The sequence below is a fragment of the Nanorana parkeri genome, unplaced genomic scaffold (genome assembly GCF_000935625.1).
Source record: "Nanorana parkeri isolate BGI_ZX_2015 unplaced genomic scaffold, ASM93562v1 scaffold237, whole genome shotgun sequence".
Classification (NCBI taxonomy): domain Eukaryota; kingdom Metazoa; phylum Chordata; class Amphibia; order Anura; family Dicroglossidae; genus Nanorana; species Nanorana parkeri.
The window spans coordinates 1,607,437-1,618,291 of NW_017306505.1; the positions used below are offsets into that span (position 1 = coordinate 1,607,437).

General features: G+C 44.9%; 2 protein-coding genes across 2 annotated transcripts in view; both read right to left on the reverse strand.

Moving 5' to 3' along the window:
* Positions 1 to 2,872, reverse strand: part of HELZ2 (helicase with zinc finger 2) — a 34,622-nt gene extending 31,750 nt beyond the window's left edge. The window contains exons 1-2 of the mRNA XM_018556435.1: positions 2,833 to 2,872; positions 1,530 to 2,062 (exon numbers count right to left, since the gene is read on the reverse strand). Coding sequence (XP_018411937.1) covers positions 1,530 to 2,062 — 533 coding nt within the window. The 5' untranslated portion in view covers positions 2,833 to 2,872. The remainder of the gene's footprint in view (positions 1 to 1,529; positions 2,063 to 2,832) is intronic.
* LOC108786964 (helicase with zinc finger domain 2-like) lies at positions 2,096 to 9,668 on the reverse strand. The gene is made up of 4 exons (XM_018556385.1): positions 9,151 to 9,668; positions 7,083 to 7,266; positions 2,833 to 2,949; positions 2,096 to 2,125 (listed from the first exon to the last, which is right to left on the reverse strand). Exons 1-4 carry the CDS (start codon positions 9,651 to 9,653, stop codon positions 2,096 to 2,098), a joined length of 834 nt encoding a protein of 277 aa, XP_018411887.1. The 5' UTR covers positions 9,654 to 9,668.
* Positions 9,669 to 10,855: the final 1,187 nt, after the last annotated feature.

Consider the following 10,855-nt stretch of genomic DNA (forward strand, 5'->3'; position numbering starts at 1 on the left):
CCCCCCCCCCCCCAGCCTGCTGATTGGTTAATGAAGAAGCAGCGGCACACTCATGAGTCACCAATGTGCTCACTCTACTCTCTCCTCAGGTCAGCATGCTCTGCGTCATCACATGTGTACGGCAGATGAGGCTAATTGGCTCCTTGGTGTGAGCCGGTCCTCACTCTTCAATTGTGATGCTGTGCAGGGGAATATAGGAGGTTTTGATAACATCAAACTCAAATACTTAAACTTGCAACAATTAAAAAAAAATAAAAAATGAATGATTATATAACTTCCTTAACTGGTGTTTTTTGTTTTATATATATGAACATAGCGTTCAGCTTTAAAATCCTACTGAAGGATGCTCCAGGCAACATATGACTTGCATCTTGCAGCCTGAAATGATTCCTGTACATTGCAGGCAGCTAAACAAATAATTGTGCCAAAGAGCAGATAGGAAACATTCGTGGAATACTTTGTTAACGTGAAGGACCACAATGATCTGAGTTTTCATAGAAAATAAGGATATTGACATCCATGTGCTCTAAAAGATAAATAGCAAGGTGGAAACTGGAGCCATGCAGCGACTAGGCTAGGACCCCTGAACCATCTTAAACAAACATTTTCATTTTTTCACAGTAACGTTACTGTAAGGGCCTGTGTCAATGGGCATTGGGCTTGTGCCGATGGCATCAGGTAGACATTAGTTTGGGATGCTCAGAATTCATTGACATTGGCATTTGGCTTGCATTTGACTTCCTTCTCACCTGAATTTGACTTGCTTCAAGCAGGTTTTGCATTTCTATAGACTGGTAAAAGAATGCAAAACTCACCTGATGCAAACAAAAGCAGGTCGACACACGCCATCAACATTACAATCTGACAGAGTCTTCTTAAAGTGACATTAAACTCAGAAGTTACATCTTAACAATCCATTTAATGTATCTTATTTGTGTATCACTCGGCTGTAGATCCTCCAATCATCTCTGAATTGGTGCCGACACTGTCCTTCCTTCTGGAGGGGGGCTACTTTGTTCCCCATGGTCCCTGTGTGTGTTGTAAAGTAGTCACCGCTCCAAGCTCACCCCCGGGATGGACTACAATCTCATGTTTAGTTTACTCATTTGTATTGCGATTGTAGTCCATCCCGAGAGTGAGCTTGGGGCGGTGACTACTTTACAACACACACAGGGACCATGGGGAACAAAAGTAGCCCCCCTCCAGAAGGAAGGACAGTGTCGGCACCAATTCAGAGATGATTGGAGGATCTATAGCCGAGTGATACACAAATAAGGTCCAGTATTGTTAATAGTTAAGGTTCTTGAATGCATTTTTAAGATTTAACTCCTGAGTTTAGTGTCACTTTAAGATTTAACAACAACTATGTAGGTCCTACCCAATTGGATATAAATTGAATGGATTGTATGAGCAGGCCCTCACAGTACAAAGTTGGTGATAAATCTAATAGAGGTGTACAGCGATTGTGGAACTTGAATGGCCAGCTTAAGTTGTAGGTGTAGCAGTCCTTGTATGTCTCCTACACTCACCTGGCTATCACCTCTTCTCTAGCAGCCTCCTCTTGAAGTAGCCTTATGTGCATCACCTCCTGATAATTCCTCTCTGTAAGCGTCTGCCTCTCTGTGGTTCTCCCGCCGTAACTCGGATTCATGGAGGGTGGTTTGTACGTATCAAATAGTTTTTCTTCCTCCTGTGTTCTCTCCTTGCATGGAAAACACAACTGCTTGCCTGGGTTCCAGCGTTCAGAAGACATTAGCGGGCTGCCATCTTGGTGTGGGGTTCCTTCGCAATGATTGAAGATTTCTTCCTGAACTCCTACCTTCACAAAGATCCTCTGCAGCAAGACTGGGCGGATTCCGAAGTCTAAAGTCAACCATTTCTCAAAGACTCCAAATACAGAGCATTCCCCGCACACTCTGATTTTGTAGCAATGTGTCCGGGAGGCCTTAATTTGAAAATGGCTGCCAGGGGCATAATCGCAGGAATCTGGCAAACCCTGAGCTGTTAATGAGAAGGTTGCTCCTGGATCTATCTTCAGCAAAGCCACATGTAGGAGAGGCATCTACAGGAAGGCAACAGTTAATGTTACAATAGCTTACAATTCTTCACTACAGATAGTCAAACCCTACATAAGAAAAGAAAAATAAATATACCATTGGGTAAAGCCATGACAATATTGTTCAAAACCATTTATATAACAATTTACTAGTAAAAGGTGACATCATTGGGATTTCAGCCCATCCATTCACTAGAGAGCGGTGACATCACTGAGAATGCAGCCTATCCATTCACTAGAGAGGGGTGACATCACTGAGAATTCAGCCTATCCATTCACTAGAGAGCGGTGACATCACTGAGAATGCAGCCTATCCCTTCACTAGAGAGCGGTGACATCACTGAGAATGCAGCCTATCCATTCACTAGAGACCGGTGACATCACTGAGAATGCAGCCTATCCATTCACTAGAGAGCGGTGACATCACTGAAAATGCAGCTTATCCATTCACTAGAGAGTGGTGACATCACTGAGAATGCAGCCTATCCCTTCACTAGAGACTGGTGACATCACTGAGAATGCAGCCTATCCATTCACTAGAGACCGGTGACATCACTGAGAATGCAGCCTATCATTCACTAGAGACCGGTGATATCACTGAGAATGCAGCCTATCATTCACTAGAGACCGGTGACATCACTGAGAATGCAGCCTATCCATTCACTAAAAACTGATGACATCATTATGAATGCAAACGAATTGGTTACTAAAGGCAATACAAAAATTTTCACTGCACTAGCTTTTAAAAAAATAAAATCAGTCTTTGCATTCCTTACCTTGGAATGAACAGTAAAATTCCAATCTTTTTTCACTGGCTTTTGCTCGGACTTAATCTCCAAAGGACTATCACATATGACTTTAATACCTTCAATGACTTCACCTTCTTCTGAAAGCTGTGGGGGTAAAAAAAATGGTATTCTTAAATATTCAGAAATCATAAGCATAATCGTAAATCTGAGTTTCGGGTAATTTACTGCAGCCAGGTTCAGTGAGCTAACACGGACATTTTTCAGCACACTTACCACAAAGACAAAAAATACATTTTACTTTCTAACAATTTGCAATAAAAAGAGAAGTGCCAAGGCCCCTCTGTGTTGTGTGGTCACAATCCTAATCTCCAAAAAAGCCTTTATTTGAAGCATGTATAGCAATTGAGGGCAGACGTGTTTGTTCTGCGCAAGACCCTTCCATGTGCATGTCCTTCTATTTCTAGATGGGTCTGCGGCCTCCTAAAACAGAAGTTACCAGCTGTGTACATGTTTGGTTTTTGCCCTAATGTGCAATTATGGTCAGTTCAGCATACTTGCACATTAGGAGAACTATGGGGTCAGTGTTTTTCCACATAGTTCTCCTTAGGGTAACGGGAGGACACAAACTAGCGTCCTCCCGTTACCCCAAGCTCAGTATACCGCGAGCTAAAGCACGCGGTATACTGAGACGCAGCAGCCGGAGCGGATCCCGACATAGATGACGGGATCCGCCCAGCTGCGTGAGTGACAGCTGGCTCTGCCTATCTAGAGGCAGAGCCAGCTGTACCCGCCCCCTCCCCCGTCCGTTCCGCCAGTCAGCGCTGGCGGATCGGAGCGGGGAGGGTGGAATCCATCCCCTCCCCTGTCACGGCAGAGAGCCGTGACAGGATCGAGAGGTGAGCGAACCTGGTATGTGTTCGCTCACCTCCCGATCTACTGAGCCGACCTGTGACAGTCTCATTGTCACAGGTCGGCTAGAACTATGAGGTGAGTGGAAATCACCCATCTCATAGTTTTCCTTTAAAAGTATACCCTTCTCCAGTGCTGTTGGATTGATCGTCGCTTCCCCGCTTTGTCCCCTGCTGCTGCCATCTCCACCGCCAACACGTCTGGGTTCCCAGAAGCCCTCTTTGGCTTTTGGGTGGCCACTGATGATGTAACTCCTGATGTGCACAGGAGTTACATCCTCCCTGGCACCCAGGCCAAAGGGCAGAGTACACTGCATGCAGCGTACACAAAAAATAAAAAATTTGCTGGGGGAGAAAGGAAGAATTATTTTGCAGAAGACTTTGAATGTCTCTTCTGGCCACAATCTTTACTTCCCAGCGATTTTTCATTTGACTGACTTTACATCCACTTTAATATGAGTTTGTGCCGTGTAGCTTTCTTCTCTCTGAAAAGCAAAATTGGGTGGTAATGAGAATACCCACCCTGCACATACTTGCATTGAGCCGGACTGGTGCACTACAGCAGCAGCTGGATAAATAAGCAGAAGCCCCGAGTACTGTAGACAGGTTGTCTTTCTTGTATGTATTTCAGGGATTGTTTAATTTTTTAATAGCGTGGTTCTTGAAGCTATAGAAAGTCAACTGTCTTTGTATAAGATGAGCTATCTGCCAGTCCTTGAATGGTACCTGTCAGAATAGCCATTCATAGGGCTTCACCTGAAGTCTGATGGCTTGCAAGCCTGCCAACTTGTTAGAACACACATTACCGTGTTTATAGCAACAACTTCTGCATTATACAATTTCAGTCACTAGATGGCAGTGTTTATAAGTTCTGTAACACAGTATCTATGGTATATGCTCTTTTGTATTGAATAAGGTAGAGAATAAAGCTGCGGCTTCCTTCCTGTTTCCATGCCGTGTGCAGCATGCATATCAGACTATGTGCTTGTGTTTCTCTGAGAGGCTGTGCAAGAAGTTGCAACACAACTGCATGAGCTTGAAATCTGTCTCCCAGCCTTTTAGTATCAGCACAATGTGTATTGTTCGATACTTGACAGGCAGCAACTGCCTCTCATCAGATGTCCCATCAGGAAAAATCCTGAAACAACTAACTTTGTGATCTGGAAGACCTTTTTCCAGACATACAAATACATCCCAAAGATTTACGTTCCAGACGTCAGACATCACCGTCTACATCACCATACCCCAAAGGCACAGTGACTAACAAGCGAATAGTGGATGACTCTGCATAGAAACAGAAAGCACCCGAGGACTATGACTCATTGGCGGCTCTCCCTACATTTAACCATCCAGCATCAGAACACAATGCAATGCTCTCAAAACTAAGAAAAGAGATTCAATGGGATTTTAGAAGGAAAGAACTGATCATACAGAAAGAAAGATGGCCTCATATAAAAAAAAAAAGCCCACAATGAACTGGTAGACGCACACGAATCCGAGATAAACTCTCTGATCTAGATGACAAATCTAGATGAACTTATGTGACCACAAATGAGCCGATCCCGAAAAATCCTGAACATATTGCTTCCACTACAACAGTCCACTGATGTTGTTATTAGGGATGCACAGATACTTTTCGAGTACCAGTGCAGATACTTGGCATTTTCATGAGAACTACCAGGGTTGCAGCGGTTGCAGCTGGGACCTGGCTCTGGTGCTCCACCACTGTCCTGAAATCATTAGTCTGTATTGTTTTAGAAAAACTGTCACATGACAATAAACAAAAATGTATCTGTACTCGTACTTGTAAGTACTCGGCAAGTACCAGTACTCGTACTCTCAAAACTGGTATCTGTGCATCTCTTTATTTATATTTATAAAAACAAATTCGTACATTAAAACAGAGATGTACAAATCCCAGGAGCTCCGTGTGCTCCTTACAAATGACAGCTGCCTCCTAACCTTTGAATTTTTCTCTAGTGTAGTCTTGGAGCTCAAAAGTATCGGTACATGTACTTGTAATTGTACCGAGTACTGTACTTGGTATCTGTGCAACCCTAGTTGTCATAGACAGGGCTCATGCAATAGTTAAGACCAAAACACGGTCCAGATACGGTGCTTAGAGATGCTTGCAAGATTGCAAAAGAAAGAGCCATGACAGCCGCTAGCAAAGTGGGAACCCTTCCTGAGACATTCAGCCATCTTTATTTGTACACATGTATCTTCACAACCACAGCACAATGAAGGAACGATTCACCCAAATAATCAAAACTCTGCAGGACAAAAATCTGCAGAAATTAGATTTCCTGACCAAACTCATTATTACCCAGACTATACACAGGCCCGGATTTCCCAAAGGGCCACCGAGGCACGGCAGAGCGCAGAGGGGCGGCGGCGGTGACCTTGTGGGGAAGTTGTGGGCGCCAGCACAGTTGCTGAAGCTGATTGGTTGCCATGCACAGTTGCTCCACATTTTGTCTGCTCCAGTTTTGATAAATTCCCCCTCATAAGGTTTTCACCTTACTGCTATTGTCTGTTCAGTCATTTGATGCTGTTTATTTAAATACCATGTCGGCGGCCTTACATTGTGCCAAGTATTCAGCAGTCTGAGGTCAGGCGCGGAGACACACACAGCGTGCTGCCTGTGTCAACATTCGTCATGCTTTGTGTACATTTGCACAGTGTGTCCAGTAATTGCCCATATCAACAAACATAACAGGCTTAGTGAGTATGTCTCAAGTGGATTTATATTACTGCAAACACTGATGCCATGAATGAGGCCAGTTAATGTAAAACCAAGACACTGGTGGGGCCCCTTCACGCTTTTCTGTTGTGGTATGTTGCAATAAAGGGCGTCATTTGAATGAGATGTCAACACACTAGAACAGACCCACAAAAGTGCCTGGTGTTCCCATGCACATTGCATTGGGGGTATTCCCATCCATCCTGGAGTGGGAATGTTACCTGCCACCTTAAAGTGCTGGGTGTGCTGATCTGCCTTGCAGTGCCACCTTTGGGTGGGACCCCTCCTCCACCTGGTACATTCTCCATAATATAAAATACATTACAAAATCTAAGAGTGTGAAGGGATCCCATAGCAAATGCTACATGTGAGCCACTGACCTGGGAAACCAAGAGATGTGACCAGTGGAGTTGTCAAGACACGCAAGGAACTGTTATGTGTCTAACCTCTCCAGCATTTACCAAAAATTGAGGGTGGACTGACCCTTTAATTTGTTACCAGAGGAAACTTTGTAACTATTTCTCTATGTGGCAACCAAGGCAAGAGCGCATGTAATGTTTAGCATCCCTTTGTAGTACGATGACGGAGTGGCGTCATGGAAAGTCATCTCTTCACATATTACTTACCACCGGGTTGTCACTGCTGCTGTGTTGATATTCTTGCATCAGTCGGTCCCGGTAAGACTGGAGACTTTCTTCCTCCACCACCTGCTTGTTCCGTCTGCTTATTTTCACCCTCAGAATCCATTCCTGCAGTTCTTCCTGGCTGTGAGCCTTCTCACAACCCTCCCCGTAGATGCACTGTGATGGGCTATAGAGAGTACTTGAGTCAGGACCAACAATTACTCATATACATAGCATGTTATATGCACATTAGAAAGGTACAAAAACAGTTACTGTATCTGAAACAGTATGTCATTTTTTTTTATTTTGCCCATAGTTCCACTTTAAGTAATATGATCCATTGCAGCAGTAAGGTGCGTAAATACAAGTGTCATGTGTATTCTCAGTAGAATGTTGGTGTATTCTGTATAATTCTTCCCGATCTGTGCAGAAATCCAGTGTGAGATTTCCCCCCCCCTTCTTGTGGAGGGTGACTGGTCTTGTCTCCGCCCCCTCCTGTAATAAAGACCAGTCACTGCTGCTCTCCCTCCTTGTGCAGGGTGACTGGTCTTGTCTCCACCCCCTCCTGTAAGAAAGACCAGTCACTGCTGCTCTCCCTCCTTGTGCAGGGTGACTGGTCTTGTCTCCGCCCCCTCCTGTAAGAAAGACCAGTCACTGCTGCTCTCCCTCCTTGTGCAGGGTGACTGGTCTTGTCTCCGCCCCCTCCTGTAATAAAGACCAGTCATTGCTGCAATCTCTCCTTATGCAGGGTGACTGGTCTTGACTCCGCCCCTCCTGTAGTTTCCTACAGGCAGCCTGTAGTGGGTGGACCTGCTGGGTCCCATCCCACAGCTCTGTTCTCTGCATAGGCTATGTGCAGCACACTGATTATGTCACTGCTACTTTTTCAAGGTTATCACTTTGCAAGAGCATTTGGTGCACACAAGGTGGATTTATATCCTTTGTGGCTATTGAGGAATACAATTAAAGAAAAGTTTTTGTGCCCACAGTTCAGCCTTGAAGTGATTCTAAACCCATGGGATGGGGTGAATTAGTAGTTTGCAGAAGAAAACTTGGAAGTTTGTTATTTTAGTTTCTCGTGGCAAGCAACAAGGTCATTTTTTCTGGCAAGATTAATTGCAGTAAACGTGCTTAGCATGAAAAAAAAAAGAAAACAAATGCAGCCACCACATTTCAGGACTTGTACACTGCAATTGTTGACGCGCGTCTTAGATATATCTTTTAACGATGGATTAGCAGAAGCAAGCTGTGTAGTGCATGTAAAGGTCACAAAGAGCTAATAAAATGTGCCTGCTGTTTACATTAGAAATTCTGAATTCTAAGTGACAATGATCATTTTTATCAACAGAAAGGGCAAAATGAGTGATCTGTTAGAACACAAAAAAAAACTGTGAAATATATGGGTATGTATATTTATTTGTACTTAAGAGGTGAAGCTACACCCTAAAGAAATATCATACTGCAATTATAGGTCAGGTCCAGGCTTCTAAGAAAACTCTAACAGCGAGATCCCCATTTTAACATTCTGACTGTTCCTCATTAGGGATGAGCTCAAGTTCGGACCTGAGTACTTCTGAAAATGGAAGTGCTTTGGGTCACCGGCCCAGTCAGCTGCATGCTGGGGAATTCCCCCGCCACATGCAGCTGCATACAAAACAAAGGAATCAGAGGCTTGTGCTGACATCATTGACCTTATATGTCAATGGCGCCACTGTATCCTCCCCTTTGCTTACGTGCAGCTGTGGGTGGGGGATTTACAGGCTGTGGCTGAATGGCCGGCAGCGGGAAGAGATTCCTTCCATGTTCATTGGAGCTCCTTCCGTGCTCGGATAGGGTGCGGTCCAAACCTGAGCATATCCCTGTTCCTGGCCACCTGGGAGTTTTGGGAACCACCGCATACCTTTCTATGTTCCAGCTTCTCCTGTTAAATTCCCAATAATATAAAATAATAGAATATAGAATCCAACCAGTAGAGTGGGAGTGACCCAGAAGGTGGTTTCACCCATCTAGCAAACACTGATTTGTCAGTTTTGGATTCAAAAACCTCCAAAAGAATGTCATGTGTACCTACTTTTCACAGATGAAGCATCTTTTCATGCGATCCGGTGGGTCACGGTGATTCCACACTTGCAGTGAATCGGCTGCTAGAATGCGCCCATGTTCCAGTGAAGAGCAGTGTGCTTCGAAACTTTCTTGAGTGCTGGCGCTAACCAAGCAGAGGCGGCAGTAAAAACCTATGTTTTCTCCGGTATCGTCTTGTATTGCACTCCGGGTGAGGCCATATTTCTGCTCCACCTTCCACACCGCAAGCTCAACCTCACTGTGCGCATTGGGGCAGTGCCCGTTTTCCTCTCGACACAGGAAACCCCTGGAGCTGTGGGCACACATTCGAACATGAGGCGCATAAGGCATGGGTCGGATGGCATGGCATTGCTTTCTGGTGCTGTCGGTAATGATGTGAGCAAGAAGGGGCACCGGGCGTGGGTGGGATTGGCATAAGTCAGTAAGAGAGACCTTCCGAGGGCTTTGATGGAAACACTGTTCACAGACATGCTGAAAGCGTCCTCCGAACATGCTTAAGATGTCTTCCCAGCTTCCAGGCTCCCTGGTACTAGCACCTGGAGATGGCTTGTTTAGTAGAAGATATTGCAGATGGCTCCTCTCAAGATTAAGGTTCCTCTCAAAAGACCAGACATGAACTTCTTCGTTAGTCCAGGCAAAAGTGCAATTTTCGTAGTGTAGTATGCAACCTACGGTGGGTCGGTAATGCCAGCAGACGGTATAACGTGCTGGCACCCGGAAAGCAGGGCGTTGCCTCACCACATGCCATTCATTGACCCCTTTAGCATCCTTTGATCTTGAGAGAAGCAGGTTGGCATCACAGCTGTGCGGGACGGAGTTTAAGGTGTAGGTGATCATAGACAGCTTCTTGCTGCACTTGGTGCATGCCAGACGGAGCTCCGCGTTTGCCAGAAGAGGGGCCACATCTGGTGGCACCAGTGGTGCAAACTGTCCCATGGCTGACCCTTCAACAACAGCATAAATGAACAATCAGAAAATTAGAGCTGATTATCATGACATATACTAAACTATACAACATTTAATATATGATTATAAGACTTCTAACTTCACAGCAACTACTGTTGTGCATTAGAAGGCTGGAAAATCCAACCAACCAAACCAAACAACCAACCAACACCAAGGTCTAAAGAGTTGTACTCTTTTCTCCCAATGGACATTAAATGGCCCTGTTCATGCTTTAAAAACAAGCCAACAAGCATATCTTTCTTTGATTTTTCAACCAGTTAAATTGTTTGTTGACGTTAGGGTTACTGGGCATACTGGCAGATACAAAGGTTGAGGTAGTAAATGCTGAACTCCAGGCAGATATAAAGGACACAATGCAGCTCTGTAATACAGGGGTAGGCAACCTCGGCACTACAAGACCCGCGAGGCATTGCAAGACTCTGACATACATAGGCATGACTCTCAGAGGCATAGGCATGATAGGGTTTGTAGTTTCAGGACTCCTGGAGTGACAAGGTTACCTACCCCTCCTGTAATATATTTATATATAACAGCAGGGGTTAGTGTAAGTACCTGATTCTCAATCTCACCTGATACCGGTAGTCCCTGAACAGCAGAGCTCGGACTAGGGGAAGAAGCAACTCAAGGAGCCAGTCAGGTGTGCTACAGTGTTCATGGTCTAACAACGAGCGGACCGATAGCAGAAGAAAGCAATGATACAGACAGATGAGCTCATCAGTCTGCTGATT

What these genes read in the sequence shown, in the direction of transcription:
- LOC108786964 (XM_018556385.1), bottom strand. Translation starts at nt 9,653, where the DNA reads ATGTTCGGAGGACGCTTTCAGCATGTCTGTGAACAGTGTTTCCATCAA. An exon ending in AGATGCTTCATCTGTGAAAA is followed by an intron (nt 7,267 to 9,150) that starts GTAGGTACACAT and finishes TACTCTCTATAG; the next exon opens with CCCATCACAGTGCATCTACG. An exon ending in GCAGCAGTGACAACCCGGTG is followed by an intron (nt 2,950 to 7,082) that starts GTAAGTAATATG and finishes TTACCCCCACAG; the next exon opens with CTTTCAGAAGAAGGTGAAGT.